The sequence below is a fragment of the Mus caroli genome, unplaced genomic scaffold (genome assembly GCF_978045245.1).
Source record: "Mus caroli unplaced genomic scaffold, Mus_caroli_1 scaffold_3, whole genome shotgun sequence".
Lineage (NCBI taxonomy): Eukaryota > Metazoa > Chordata > Mammalia > Rodentia > Muridae > Mus > Mus caroli.
Genome location: NW_028227258.1, coordinates 129,367,705 through 129,380,724, shown reverse-complemented (window position 1 = coordinate 129,380,724; position 13,020 = coordinate 129,367,705). Strand labels below are relative to the sequence as shown.

Sequence of the window (13,020 nt, the reverse complement as noted above, 5' to 3'; positions counted from 1 at the left end):
GCTAAGCAGTGCACAGGATGGGCAGACGTACCGGTTGAAGCCATTTTCCTTCTGGAAGCTCACACTGGCAGCAGAGCAAGTGGATTAAAACCCAGGCCTCCTCCCGCCTTGGAGGACGCTTATCCCCCAAGCTCACTCATCCTGAGCACCAGGTGTCTATGGAGGTTGCTTGTTGACATAGCTTGCTCTGGCTTTCCCCTTTCTTATTTGTCTTTCCCATTCTGCTGGGCTCATCTCCCACACATCTAGATCTGTGTGTCTGAGTTCAGTCTGGGGTGGGGGGCTGACTTGAGACAATGTTGGACTGTCTCCAGGAGGCCAGAATGCTCTCCGGATTCAGTAGCATCTCTGAAGGCAGGTCTCAGAGGAAGAACAAAGAGGTGCTTAGAGCTATGTCCAGTTTCATTGACCTGTGACTTTCTCTCCTAAGACAGTAGTTTTGGGTGAGGCAGGTCACTGCTGGGCCTCATTTTCTACCTCCATAGAAAGAAGGACGGTCACATTGACACTGAGCAGAATTTGCTGGAATCAGACGCTGGGGCTTTCTGCTAGTCATTTGACCCATAACAGGCATTTAGTGTGCACTTTGGTTCACTTATTTTCTTAATTTAGAATTGTAGTGTGGTAGGGTATGTCAGTCATTTTATAAAAACCTTCGGAGATAGATCAGCATCATAAGGGGGAGTTAGTCTTGGCTCATGGTTTTAGAGGTATAAATCATGGTTAGTTGGCCCCATTGCTTTTAGGAGGTGGTGATGCAGCAGATCAGGTGGGGTACAGGCTGCTTAGCTCATGGTGGATGGAAAGAGAGAAGAGGCAGGTCCTGGGTTCCCTTTCAAAGTATTTCCCAGTGAGGGCTGGGATGGGGGCTCAGTGGGTAGGAGGAGCACTGGCTGCTCTTGTAGACAACCTGGCCTTGGTTCCCAGTACCTACATGGCAGCTTAAAACTGTCTCTCACTCCAGTTCTAGGGGCCTCCAATAGCACCAGGTACACACACAGTGCATTTTCATACATGCAGGCAAAACACTGTATACATAAAAGTAAATACACCTTAAAAATAAAAAGTGCACTCAGTGAACACAGAACTTTCTCTTCAGCTATACCTCTTTTTAAAAATTCTCAAAATATATCTCCCTTACATAATAGGTTTCATGTTTGATTGTTGTTTTAGTTAGTTTCTATTTCTGTGATTAAACACCATGACCAAAGGCGACTTGTGGAGGAAAGGGTTTATTTCAGCTTATATGTCCAGGTAACAATCTACCACTCAGGGAAGCCAGGGTAGGAATTCAAGCAGGGCAGAGACTTGGAGGCAGGAAGTAAAGCAGAGACCATGGAGAAATGCTGCCCACTGGCTTGGTCCTCATGTCTTGTTCAGCCTGTTTTCTTATGCACCAAGGACCACATGCACAAAGGTTGTACCACCCACAGTGAGTTAGGCCCTCCCACATCAACTGTCAATCAAGGAAATGCACTACATGTTTGCCCACAGGCCAATCTTTATATATATATATATATATATTACACTTTAATGGTAAAATTTTGACAACACAATGTATATCTGACACCATCTTCTATTTGAGCCTCCATCCAAGCACCTCAGAAACAGAAAGGTGCAGTCACTGCCACATCCACTTGTCACAGGAGCCCTTGAAATTCAGAATGAAGGACCAGAAATTCAGAATGACCAATCATTGTGGTTGCACAGTGCCTTCACTTGAGGGGACCCATGTATAATACCTTTCTTGATTCAAACTATCATTTGTACTATCTGTCCAGCCTCAAACTTCATCATTTCATTTTCTGGTCTTCCATTCTAGCCCATTGCTCTCATCGTGTTATCTAGCTTCCTCATGAGTCCTTTTAAGTCTTCATCCTCCTTTGCCACAGAACTGGCTGTGAGATCGCACCAGATGTCCCATCACAGAGGTCCACATTGCCATTCCTCCATTCCTGCTCAGCATGCCACACAGCTCCAAAAAAAAAAAAAAGCCCACAGGCCAATCTTATGGAGGCATTTTTTCAATTGTAGTTCCCTCTTCCAAAACAACACTAACTTGTGTTGGTTGACATAAAAACTAGCCAGCAGTATTATGATGTTTTCATACACATATGTAATTGTTTGTTCACTTTCACTCCCCTGTCGCTCCTGCAGATCACCCTCCTCTTTCAAACCAGTCCCTTCTACATTAATGCCTTTCTCTTTTGGGACTCCATGCGGTTAGTTAGGGCTGCTTAGAGGAGCACAGGTGATGGGTTATTTATAGAAGCAGTGGCATCTTACCAATGACTGTGCCATTGAAGAATATTTTCCCTCCCCAAGGCTATTAATTGCCTATAAGTTCTCAGGGACAGGCAGGCCTCATGAGTGACTCCTTGTTCCATGATGGAATGGGCCCAATCTTGTAGTCACAGCCACTATGAATTCAGGAGTGAAGTAGTGGCTGTGACATGCCCAGAAGACAGTATTCTACAATACTCCACATCTCATGTTCTTTTTCAGTATTGTGAGTCTCAGAGGAGGTGTTGTAGAAGCCCATGCATAGCTGAGTGTTCTACAGTTTCTTGTTTGCAGCATGCTATTGACGAGATATTAGTCTCTGTGGTCCCTGCCGCCCACTGCAAACAGATAACCATCGTTGACCAAAGCTGATTGGACCAATAATTTACAACCCCAAACATAACTATTTAGACAACAGTTTAACAGGTACATTATGCCCATATAATAGCTTCCACACCATGTTGGCTTTATAATGCCACAGTGAAGACCATGTCTTTAACATACAGTCCTTCCTGGGATACGCCCAAGTTGGACTACAGCTTAGTTTTTATCCACATCAGTTTTACCATGTATATGTGATGCTTTGGGCACGTCTTCCACATTGGATCCTCCATGTCTGTACCTTATTCAGGAGTCACTGTCCTGCATGTGGGAGTTTGGAGGACATGGCTTTGTTCTTGCCCTTTATATCATATGCCAATTTAAAAAAAGGAGAAGATCTATGCTGGAAGTACTGACAGTCTGTGGCTCCATCTTGGAGGCAGGAAGGACACTAGGTGGTTCTGGGCTTTGGAGGGGGAACAGTAGTATCCCAGGGTAAGACCACTGGGGAAGTGCAGCCAGTAGAATTCACATGTCAATGCTTCCCATGTCCTGGCTGTTCTGACTGTTCTCTGGTGACTTTCTAGTGGCTGGAAGTGTGCCCGATGTGACCTGCGGGAGAACCTCTGGTTGAATCTGACTGACGGCTCTGTTCTGTGTGGGAAGTGGTTTTTTGACAGCTCAGGGGGCAACGGCCACGCACTGGAGCATTACAGGGACATGGGCTATCCTCTGGCCGTGAAGCTGGGCACCATTACACCTGATGGGGCAGGTGAGTGTGGCTTTGCATGACTGGCACCTCATATTTGTCTCAGCTTCGGTCTGAGACCTGGGGTCTGCCTCTTTGCTGTGTGAGCACATGAAATTCCTTGTCTTGGGGATGTTGATGGTACTTCTCTTGTGGTGACTCTTGAGCCTGAAGTATTTAGCCCAGTGGCTTTCAGTAAAGAGTGAGTAAAAATGAGCTGTTTTTGTATATCCCACAGCTAAGGGGATCTAAGCAGGAAATAGGATAGAGAAGTGATGTGCATATTGAATCATCTATTAAGATGGTAGGAGGCAACGCTAGAACTGATTGTGAATATTATTTGTACCACTTAGAGATGAATATATTACAAGAAATCAGTGGGGCTGGAGAGCTATCTGGCTCAGTGATAAAATGCCTGCTGACAAGTCTGACAACTTGATTACAGTTTGATTCCCAGGACCCACATGGTGGAAGGAGAGAGACAACTCCCACAAGTTGTCCTCTCACTTCTATAAGTGTCTGTGGCTTGCAAGAGTTTCTCCTGCAAGTGTGTGTGTGTGTCTGCATGGTTGCACACAGTAAGTAAATAAAGATATGAATATGTAGATAGATAGACAAAAATGTGAAAAGAAAAAACAAACAAAACCAAAAAACCTTGCCTGTGGTATGAGCCCAGTGGTGATGGTTCTCATGTCTCCAGAAGGTCAGATTCCTGCTTGGATAGACAACTGTTCTGTCTCTCTCCCCTCCCCACCCATCTTTTCTAAATGGCTAGCTTTGGGCCACATCTATACACCTCATTCATGTCTCCCACCATTTTGTGATGGGAAAGGGAAATAATACCAAGCCACAATACAAAACTCAAATCCTCAGCAGTGGCTACGAGGACACATCATCTTGTCACCGTGGATTTTTAAGCTCACATCTAGAGCAGCACCCAGCCCTGGATCACCATCTTTTCAGCTTTCTTGTGTCTTTTAAGAACATCTCTACTCTAAACTGGGATGATGTTTGTAGAAGAATAAAGACATTTGTCTTCTTCCTTTCCTCTTTGTGAATCTGTGATGGAATTAGCCTGCCTCAGAGTTCACTGACCAAAGCTTCCTATTCAAGGTTTCAAGCGTTGGTCTTCAGGTCTGACCATTGCTTTCCTGGGAGCTGGCTGGATTTTCCTTTCATTTTATGGTTAAGGGCTACTAGTTAGAGCATATTAGAATTCTTTGGTTTTCCATTTGGAGACTTTTCTTGCTTCCAAATGTCATGGGATTAGTATTGCTGTTGTTATTGTTATTGATTTTTTGAGACAGTCCCACTGTATATCTGGATGGTCTTGAACTTACTACACAGTTTAGGCTGGCCTCAAACTTGCTGTTCTCCTTCCCTGACTTCCCACCAGGGGATTATTTGAATTCATTAAAGAAAAGTGGTTACAAAGGAATGAGGTGCAAGTAGGAAACATTTTCCATCCAAGTAAATGACTGCATAAACCAGGTCTTCTGAGTGTTCTGGGATTTAAAGAGAAACTCAGCCCATGCTTTGGGGGTCAGCCCTGCAACAGTGTTGATGATCAACACTGTAACAATACTGACAGGTCATGGTCAACATTGTAATAATACTGACAGATTATGGTTAACGTTGTAACAATACTGACAGGTCATGGTCAACACTGTAACAATACTGACAGGTCATGGTCAACACTGTAACAATACTGACAGGTGATGGCCAGCCCTGTAACAACACTGTGGACTGGAGACTAATACTTAATATGAGGGGGTGAACACAGAAAGCCTTCTTTATATCCCTTCTGGGGTTACAGAAAGGGTCACTGTGTAGGACCATGTGATTTGAATGAGAAATATCTCCCCTAGGCTCAGGTGTGTGAGTACTCGGTCCCCCATTGCTGGTCTGTTTGAGAGGTTATGGAGCTTTTAGAACACAAAGCCTTGCTGGAGGAAGCATGTCATCGGGGGTGAGCTTTGGAAGTTTAGATAGCCTTGCTTTACTTCCCATTTACCTTTTTAGCTTCCCCTGTGAGGTTGAAATGTGATCTCAGTTTCCTGCTCTGCACATCTGTTGCCATGCTGCCAAACCTTTATAAATTAACCATCAGGAACCTTAAGTCCAAAATAAATCTTCCTTCTATAACTTGCCGTTGTCACCCTATTTTAGCATTACCAAAAAGTAACTAATACAAGAAGAGAGCATTACAGTTCAGACTTTTCTATGTTCGGTGGCATCTTGGGCACATGTCTTCGTTAGGGTGATTATTGCTGTGATGAATCACCATGACCAAAAAGGAAGTTGAGGAGGAAAGAGTTTATCTGGCTTGCATTTCCAAATCATTCTTCATTACTGAAGGAAGTCAGGACAGGAACTCAGGCAGAGCTGGAACCTGGAGGCAGGAGTTGATGCAGGGACCATGGAGGGGTGCTGCTTACTGGCTTGCTCTACATGGCTTGTTCAGCCTGCTTTCTTATAGAAGTTGAGCCACCAGTTCTGGGATGGCCCTAACCACAATTGGCTGGGCCCTCCCACATCAATCACTAATTAAGAATATGCCCTACAGACTTGCCTACAACTTTGTCTTATGGAAGCATCTTCTCAGTTGAGACTTCCTTCTGTTTGATGACTCTAACTTATGACTCTTAACAAGACATAGAACTAGTCAGTATAGAGCAATATATAAGAAATCCACTTCCCAGAATAACCTGAGTGTGATGGTTTCCCTGGTCAACTTGACAGGATCTAGAATTACCTGTGATATATTTGAGAGGGGTTTCTAGGCTGGGTTCACTGAATTGGGAAGACTGACCCAGAATGGGACCATGCTATCATTCTAAACCACATAAAAAGGAGAAAGTGAGCTGAACACCGGGATCCATCCTTGTCTGTTTCCTGATTGGCTGCCATGTGACCAGCTGCCTCACACCCCTACTCCCATGACTCCCTGACCCCACTGAAACCATACCCTTGAACTGTGACTTCAAATAAACCCTTTCTTCCTTAAGTCAAATTCATCACAGCATTGACAAAAGGGACGAATACAGCACAGACACTTTACCCACCTGCAAATGTGGGTTATTTATGATTCTAAAAGTGAAGTCAGGGTAGTATCTCACTCATTTCTGGATTCCATACACAATCTTGGGCATATTAGGCACAAATAATTTTGTTAATCAACTGGCAACTGAGTATTTAAATAATTAGCTTCTACTTAAGTGGGAATAACACAGGTTAATTCTCTTTTCTGTGTATCTTTTACATTTATTTAGTGTGTGTTCATGTGTGCCAGTGCAGTGTGTGTGTGTGTGTGTGTGTGTGTGTGTTGGGAACAGGGTCACCCTTGGGTATGGTTCTTTAAGAGCCATCTATGTATTTTGAGTCATGGACTCTCTTCAGGCTGGAGCTTGCTGATTGGGCCAGGCTGCTGGCCAGTGGATTCTAATAATCTGCCTAATTCTGCCTCTCCACTGCTGGGGTTACAACTCCATGCCACTGTGCTTGGCTTTTTAAAGCTCATTTGAGGCTCAAACTCAGCTGCCACGTGAAAAGCACTCTACCGACTACATCATCTTCCCGCCCCAACTTCCTCTTTTAAAGTTGTCATCATTTCAGTTACACTAGACTTGTAAGTAGAGTCACATCATTTGTCCTGCACTAGAGGTGCGTGAGAGCATCCTTCCAACAAATGTGACGATGGGTATTATTAAATACCTTTGCTGACATGCCATCTTACTTGAATTTGCTTTCTACTGAGGTCAATCAAACAGTTTTCATTATATTCTTTATTTTATTTGTTGCCCCGTATGTGTGTGTGTGTGTGTTGAAGTTCTGACCACCTTGCCTCCAAATTTGCACGCTGGGGTTGCAGACATGTACTGTACACCTAGCTTTTCATTATATTCTTGGCTATTTATAGTTTTCTTTTCCTTGAAAATTTTAGATGACCCTTTTTCCTTTCCTTCTCATACAAGGTCTTGGTGTATATTTAGCCCAGGATGGTCATGAACTCACTCTGTAGTCCAGGAAGTCCTCACACTTGTGATCCTCCTGCCTCTACAATTACAGGTATAGACTACCACACCTAGCATGCTAGGCTTTCTCTTGTTGCCACATGTGTAGGTACTTTCATTGGGTTTTATGAACTCCTTCTATTATTAACTGTCATGGCTGTTGTTAAGGTGGAGAACTATTAGGAGGGAGAACTTTAAACATTGGCTTTATATTATGGCCAAGATCATTTGAATACATGCTCTTAATTCTTTTAAAGTCCAAAACCCAGGGTACAGCAAGTCGCTTGTGTGCTCCATACTGAGACTCTTCAGATACATAGTGAGGGGATCAGCCTTTGATTCTTGTGTTTGTCATGATGTTGGTTTTCCTAAAGTCGTCCTTTTAGTTCATGATTGCAGTGATTGTTCCCTTCCATTTTTTTAATAGACATTTCCGTCTTATATCTTTCTGAATAGATGCTTAGCTGCAAGCCAAATAAATTCCTAACACTGTACATTTCTTTATGGCCTTCAGGATATGGAAGTGTGGGTTGTTGAACACTTTCTGGGGCAGGAGATTCTGTGGAAGGTCAGAGTGTCTGAGGAGTGGATTTCTACACTCAGTGGGTTTCTCAGGCTACCGTGTGAAAAAAGACCCAAGTCTCCAAGTCAGGGCATTTGTGTTTTAGGTCATAATGAGAACCGCTATTGCCAATCTGTGGGCTGTTTATGTCAACTTAACCAGTACATTCTTTCCCCGTGGGAGCTGAATTATATTTAGAAGATTGCTTGGTAGACATGAAATCTAAGGTTGTGCATTCAAATATCCAGTGGTATCCTGATCTTCATCCCCTACCCCCAACTGGTTCCTTTCCCAAAGAGGTTGTACCTGCTCAGTAAGACCCTCTTTATTCTTAAAGTCTCTGCTTAAGCCCTGACCCGCCAGGCTAGGCCAAAAATCATGGCACGCATCATAAAAATGGACCCTGTATCCAGTTCCACTCTGGGTCCCCATGGGTACAGACAGCACAAACAAAACAGGAACCAGATTACCACACAAACCAGCCAAGCTCTTCAGTGTGGGAGGAGGTTCTCGTCAGGAAGGGAGTAAGATGAGCTGGAGGTGGGAGAGGGTTGTACTAGTTCCCCCACGGAGACAGGTTGTTTACATGGGAAGGTTCTCCTGTGCCAGGAAGACTGCACAGTGATGGCTCAGGTGCACAGGACAGGACAGCCATGAGCTCTTCACACGACTGGCTACGCTCACAGCATGGCTTCTCACCTAGGCCTTCATTCTTTGACTGCTTTTGTCCCTGACCTGGGCAGAAGGTTCTGTCTGTTTCTCACAGCCTCCATGTGTTGGGGTCAGGGCATTGGTTACTTCCTATTAGCTCTAACCTGGCTTGTCCCCCTTCCGGTGGGCTGGCAGCACCTTGTGCTGAGCCAGGGACCATGGGGCCTGGACACTATCTTTGTTGTCCTCTAGCTCCACTGACCTACATGCCTCCCCGGGCATAGTAGTTGCTCAGTAAGGCTGTGTGCAGTGACCAAGTAGAGGAAAGGTGCTCCTTATTTATATTGACATCCTTGTCTTGGCAGGGTTCCTCTCCTGACATCAGGGTAGGTTCCACCTGCCCCAGGGATGGCCCTATGCCACAAGCACATGAATTTGTGTTTGTTTTCCTAGTGCAAGTGTCAACTGGCATATCCTCTCATCTCAGCTCTCTTCTCTGTGGGTGGTAGACGGCCTGTGGGACACAGGTAGCTCTTGGTGCTGTGGACCAGCCTGCAGTTTTTCAGCCTTTTGCTGTTCTGCTTGGTGTGTGACTGGGTGTCTGGTTTTCTCTGTCCTAAGCAGTGCAATCACCTCCCTTCCTTCCTTCCTTCCTTCCTTCCTTCCTTCCTTCCTTCCTTCCTTCCTTCCTTCCTTCCTTCCTTCCTTCCTTCCTTCCTTTCTTCCTTCCTTCCTTCCTCTCTCTCTTTTTTATTTTATTATTTTATTTTATTATTATTATTTTTTAGAGATTTACTTATTTTATGTATGTGAGTACACTGTAGCTATACAGATGGTTGTGAGCCTTCATGTGATTGCTGGGAATTGAACTCAGAACCCCTGCTCGCTTCAACCCAAAGATTTATTTATTGTTATATGTAAGTACACTGTAGCTGTCTTCGGACACACCAGAAGAGGGCATCAGATCTCATAACGGATGGTTGTGAGCCACCATGTGATTGCTGGGATTTGAACTCAGGACCTTCGGAAGAGCAGTCAGTGAGCTCTTAACCGCTGAGCCATCTCACCAGCCTGTTTCTTCCTTTCTGAGCATGAAAGCATCCTTGAGAAGAACTTATGTTACACAAATGAACCTCAGCTAAGATGGTATCTGCTGAGGTCCTCCACTGAAGTCTAGCATCACTTCCAAGACTGTTTGAGACACTAGACTTTAAAGTCACAAGAGGAGGGACCCTGCTTATCTTGCATAGTGTTGTACCTTCATATCTCTGTGTATTTTGTGTTCAGTTGTGTTTTTTGACTATAGTCAATGAGTGAGTTAATCAATGTGGCTAAATAAGTTTGACTAGAGGTCTGTGGATCCATAGAACATACTCTCTAAGACAATTAAATTGTAGGAATTCCAAACTTAGAAATAAAACAAAACAGAGTCTCACATAGCCCAGGTTGGCCTCAAACCCTATGTAGCTAAGGACGACCTTGAATTCATGAGATTTCTGCTTCTACCTCCCAGATGCTGGGAAAGTGGAAAAAAGCAAAATAAATCTGTGAATTCAGACATTATTTTGCCATTACTTCTTAGAGATCCTTTTCTTGCTTCAGCCCTAAGTCCCAGTGTCTAGTTTTGCTTATAACCTGTTCCTTTATCTTTTGTATAGATCAGCCTCTTGCTCTTTGGTTTATCTTTTCATTGAGCTGGAACCCAGAGTCACTGGTCAGCTAGTCCCCACTCAGCACTGTCTGGGCTAGCTCAGGGGCCTCTCCCTGGCCTCTATCACTGTGGCTTCTGCCTCAGGCTTTAGGCCACAGTAGGGAGTGCCAAAGCACCTGCTCAGCAGCACTTATAGGATACGATCGTTCTTGAGCTAAGGCAGTCTTGCTAAGCTGAATTTGGAGATGTGAATTCCCCAATGAAAACACAGAAGGCCCTAGTCCACTCACATCAGAACATGTGTGTGTCACTTTTACAGTTCTTTGTTATTGCCACAGGAGGGTCAAGCTCCTTTTCAGTTTCTTATACAGCACTCCTTAAATTGTCTTTGTTATTGGGAGAAGAAGTGACTATCATATATGACCAAAATCATGTGGTATTTTTGGACATTTATGCACCTGAGGTAGGAAATAGTGTCTTCTTTCTTTCTTTCTTTCTTTCTTTCTTTCTTTCTTTCTTTCTTTCTTTCTTTCTTTCTTTCTTTCTTTCTTTCTTTCTTTCTCTCTCTCTCTCTCTCTCTCTCTCTCTCTCTCTCTCTCTCTCTCTCTCTCTCTCTCTCTCTCTCTCTCTCTCGTACAGTGTTCTGCCCGCATCTATGCCTTCAGTCCAGAAAAGGGCACCAGATCTCATTAAAGATGAGCTACCATGTGGTTGCTGGGAATTGAACTCAGAACCTCTGGAGGAGCAGATCGAATGGTGTTTTCTTAGTGTAAGAGAACGTAGTAAGGCTAGAACCGTTGGAGGCCGCCTGGTTTCTATTTATTCAGGAATCCCAGGTGAGGATGATGCTGGGAGTTTTATTATTTCCTAACAGAGCTGTGACTATTAAATTTTCAAAACTGTCTCACCAGTTGAAGAGAGTAGAGTAAAGTGCCTTAGAACACTGTTTTCATCATCTGGCAAGTATTTGCTATTTTTCTATTTCTCATCACTCGTTGCTTAAAAATGTTAGTTCAGAAAACATTTTTTTTTTTTAAATTTAACCTTTCTGGAAACTCACTATTGTTTCTCCTCTTTTCCAGAATCTTTTTACTTCCCTTGTGGTTTTTTGAAACTCCTCCTCTACTGTCTTTTGGATAAAGTTTATTTTTTCTTATTGTAAATCTTTTATCTTCCACACAGAGGCAGTCTCAATGTGCCATCTTGCTCAGACCTCTGGGAACTGTCTTAATTGAGTTGGGGGATTTCATCTGTTGGTTTTGTTTTTGAGAAAACCTGAATTATAATAAAGGAGGCATTGGTGAAGTCCACTATTCACATTGTGAAGTGTAGACATCTCTATACCAACCAATCTGTTTGTAACAGGAGCATCTTCATGCCCTACGTCTATCAATCCTTCAGTGTCACAAGAAGCAGAAAACTCCCTTAGGCAGTGCAGGAGAAACTGTCATGAAGAATGACATCTTTGGTTTTTTTTTTTTTTTAATTGTTTTTTCAGGACTGGGTTTCTCCGTATAGCCCTGGCTGTCCTGGAACTCACTATGTAGATCAGGCTGGCCTCGAACTCAGAAATCCGCCTGCCTCTGCCTCCCATGTGCTGGGATTAAAGGCATGTGCCACCACTGTCCAGCTGAATGACATCTTTGAATCTATTAAACAAATAGATACAAAGATAGATACAAGGATAGATAGAATACCTTATTGACTAAATTTAGGAAGAAAGAGACTGTGGTTTGGGGCCTGTATTCCTCAACTGTGCCTGGATGTCACTTCGCCATCCATACCCTGAGATACCTTGAACTTGCTAAGATAGAAGGAAGGAGATGGGCAGGAGTGAGACACTGGGATTCTGGGCCTCACATGAGATGTGAAAAAAAGCCACTTAGTCTTTGTGAAGCTCTCCATGGGGTACAGGACATGTGGACCCCTGTCCTTCCTTGAGCTGCTGTCTCAGGACAGATAGGGCTCTTGCTGGCAACACACTGTCTGATTGAGTAAGGCTGGAGTAGAGGCTCTGAGTCAGCATTTCCAAGGAGCCTTAGATTCCTGGTCCAGAGTCTGTGTGTTTGATGGGGCTCTATCCCAAACATTACATTATCCTGTATGATATTAATATCCTCATGGCAGATGCTGCCTTCCAGTATCAGGGTATCACAGGGGACCAGCATTTGAGACCTCCCTGGCTGCTTACCTCCTCAGTACTGGTATGGAGTCTTGGGGTGTGTGTCCATTGCTGCAGGTACAGTATGGGCTTCAGGGTGAACATATCTCTCCAGTCCTGGAGCAAAGGCCATGAGTGATCACATCCCTGACTTTTTAGTAGTCATGGGTAATGGATCGGTCATGTTGCCCACCTCGGTTCTGGTGCGAGCCACAGGGTGAACATGCCTGCCTCTTCAGTTCTGCTGTGGCCTGCTGGGTGAGCACATCTTGGGAAGCCACACAGGTCTGCATTCTCACTTCCATCTCTCCCTACTTCTGTGAATCATAGACACTGAAGACAGAGAGATGGGCAAAGGGGAAGGGGCAGCATAGGGCCCCAAAGTTTACATGACCCCATCTCACCATCCAGCTGCCCCTTAGGGCCTGTACCCCATCTCCCCCGTGACTCTTCCTGCCCTGGCAGATAGCTGTCACCCTCTCCCCAACTCCCTTTTCTCTTTGTTTCCCAACTTGGGAATTATGCCCTCAAGGGTTGTAGTTACAAAGCTGAAAGGTTAGGTATTCTACTGATCTCCTTTTGAGTTATCTTACATTCAACTATCTCCCCTCCAACCGCTTTAGAAAGCTC

General features: G+C 44.2%; 1 protein-coding gene across 1 annotated transcript in view; it reads left to right on the top strand.

Moving 5' to 3' along the window:
- The window catches only part of Usp13 (ubiquitin specific peptidase 13), a 122,298-nt gene that overhangs the window by 43,756 nt on the left and 65,522 nt on the right, over positions 1 to 13,020 (top strand). Inside the window, exon 6 of the mRNA XM_021158246.3 lies at positions 3,192 to 3,376. Coding sequence (XP_021013905.1) covers positions 3,192 to 3,376 — 185 coding nt within the window. The remainder of the gene's footprint in view (positions 1 to 3,191; positions 3,377 to 13,020) is intronic.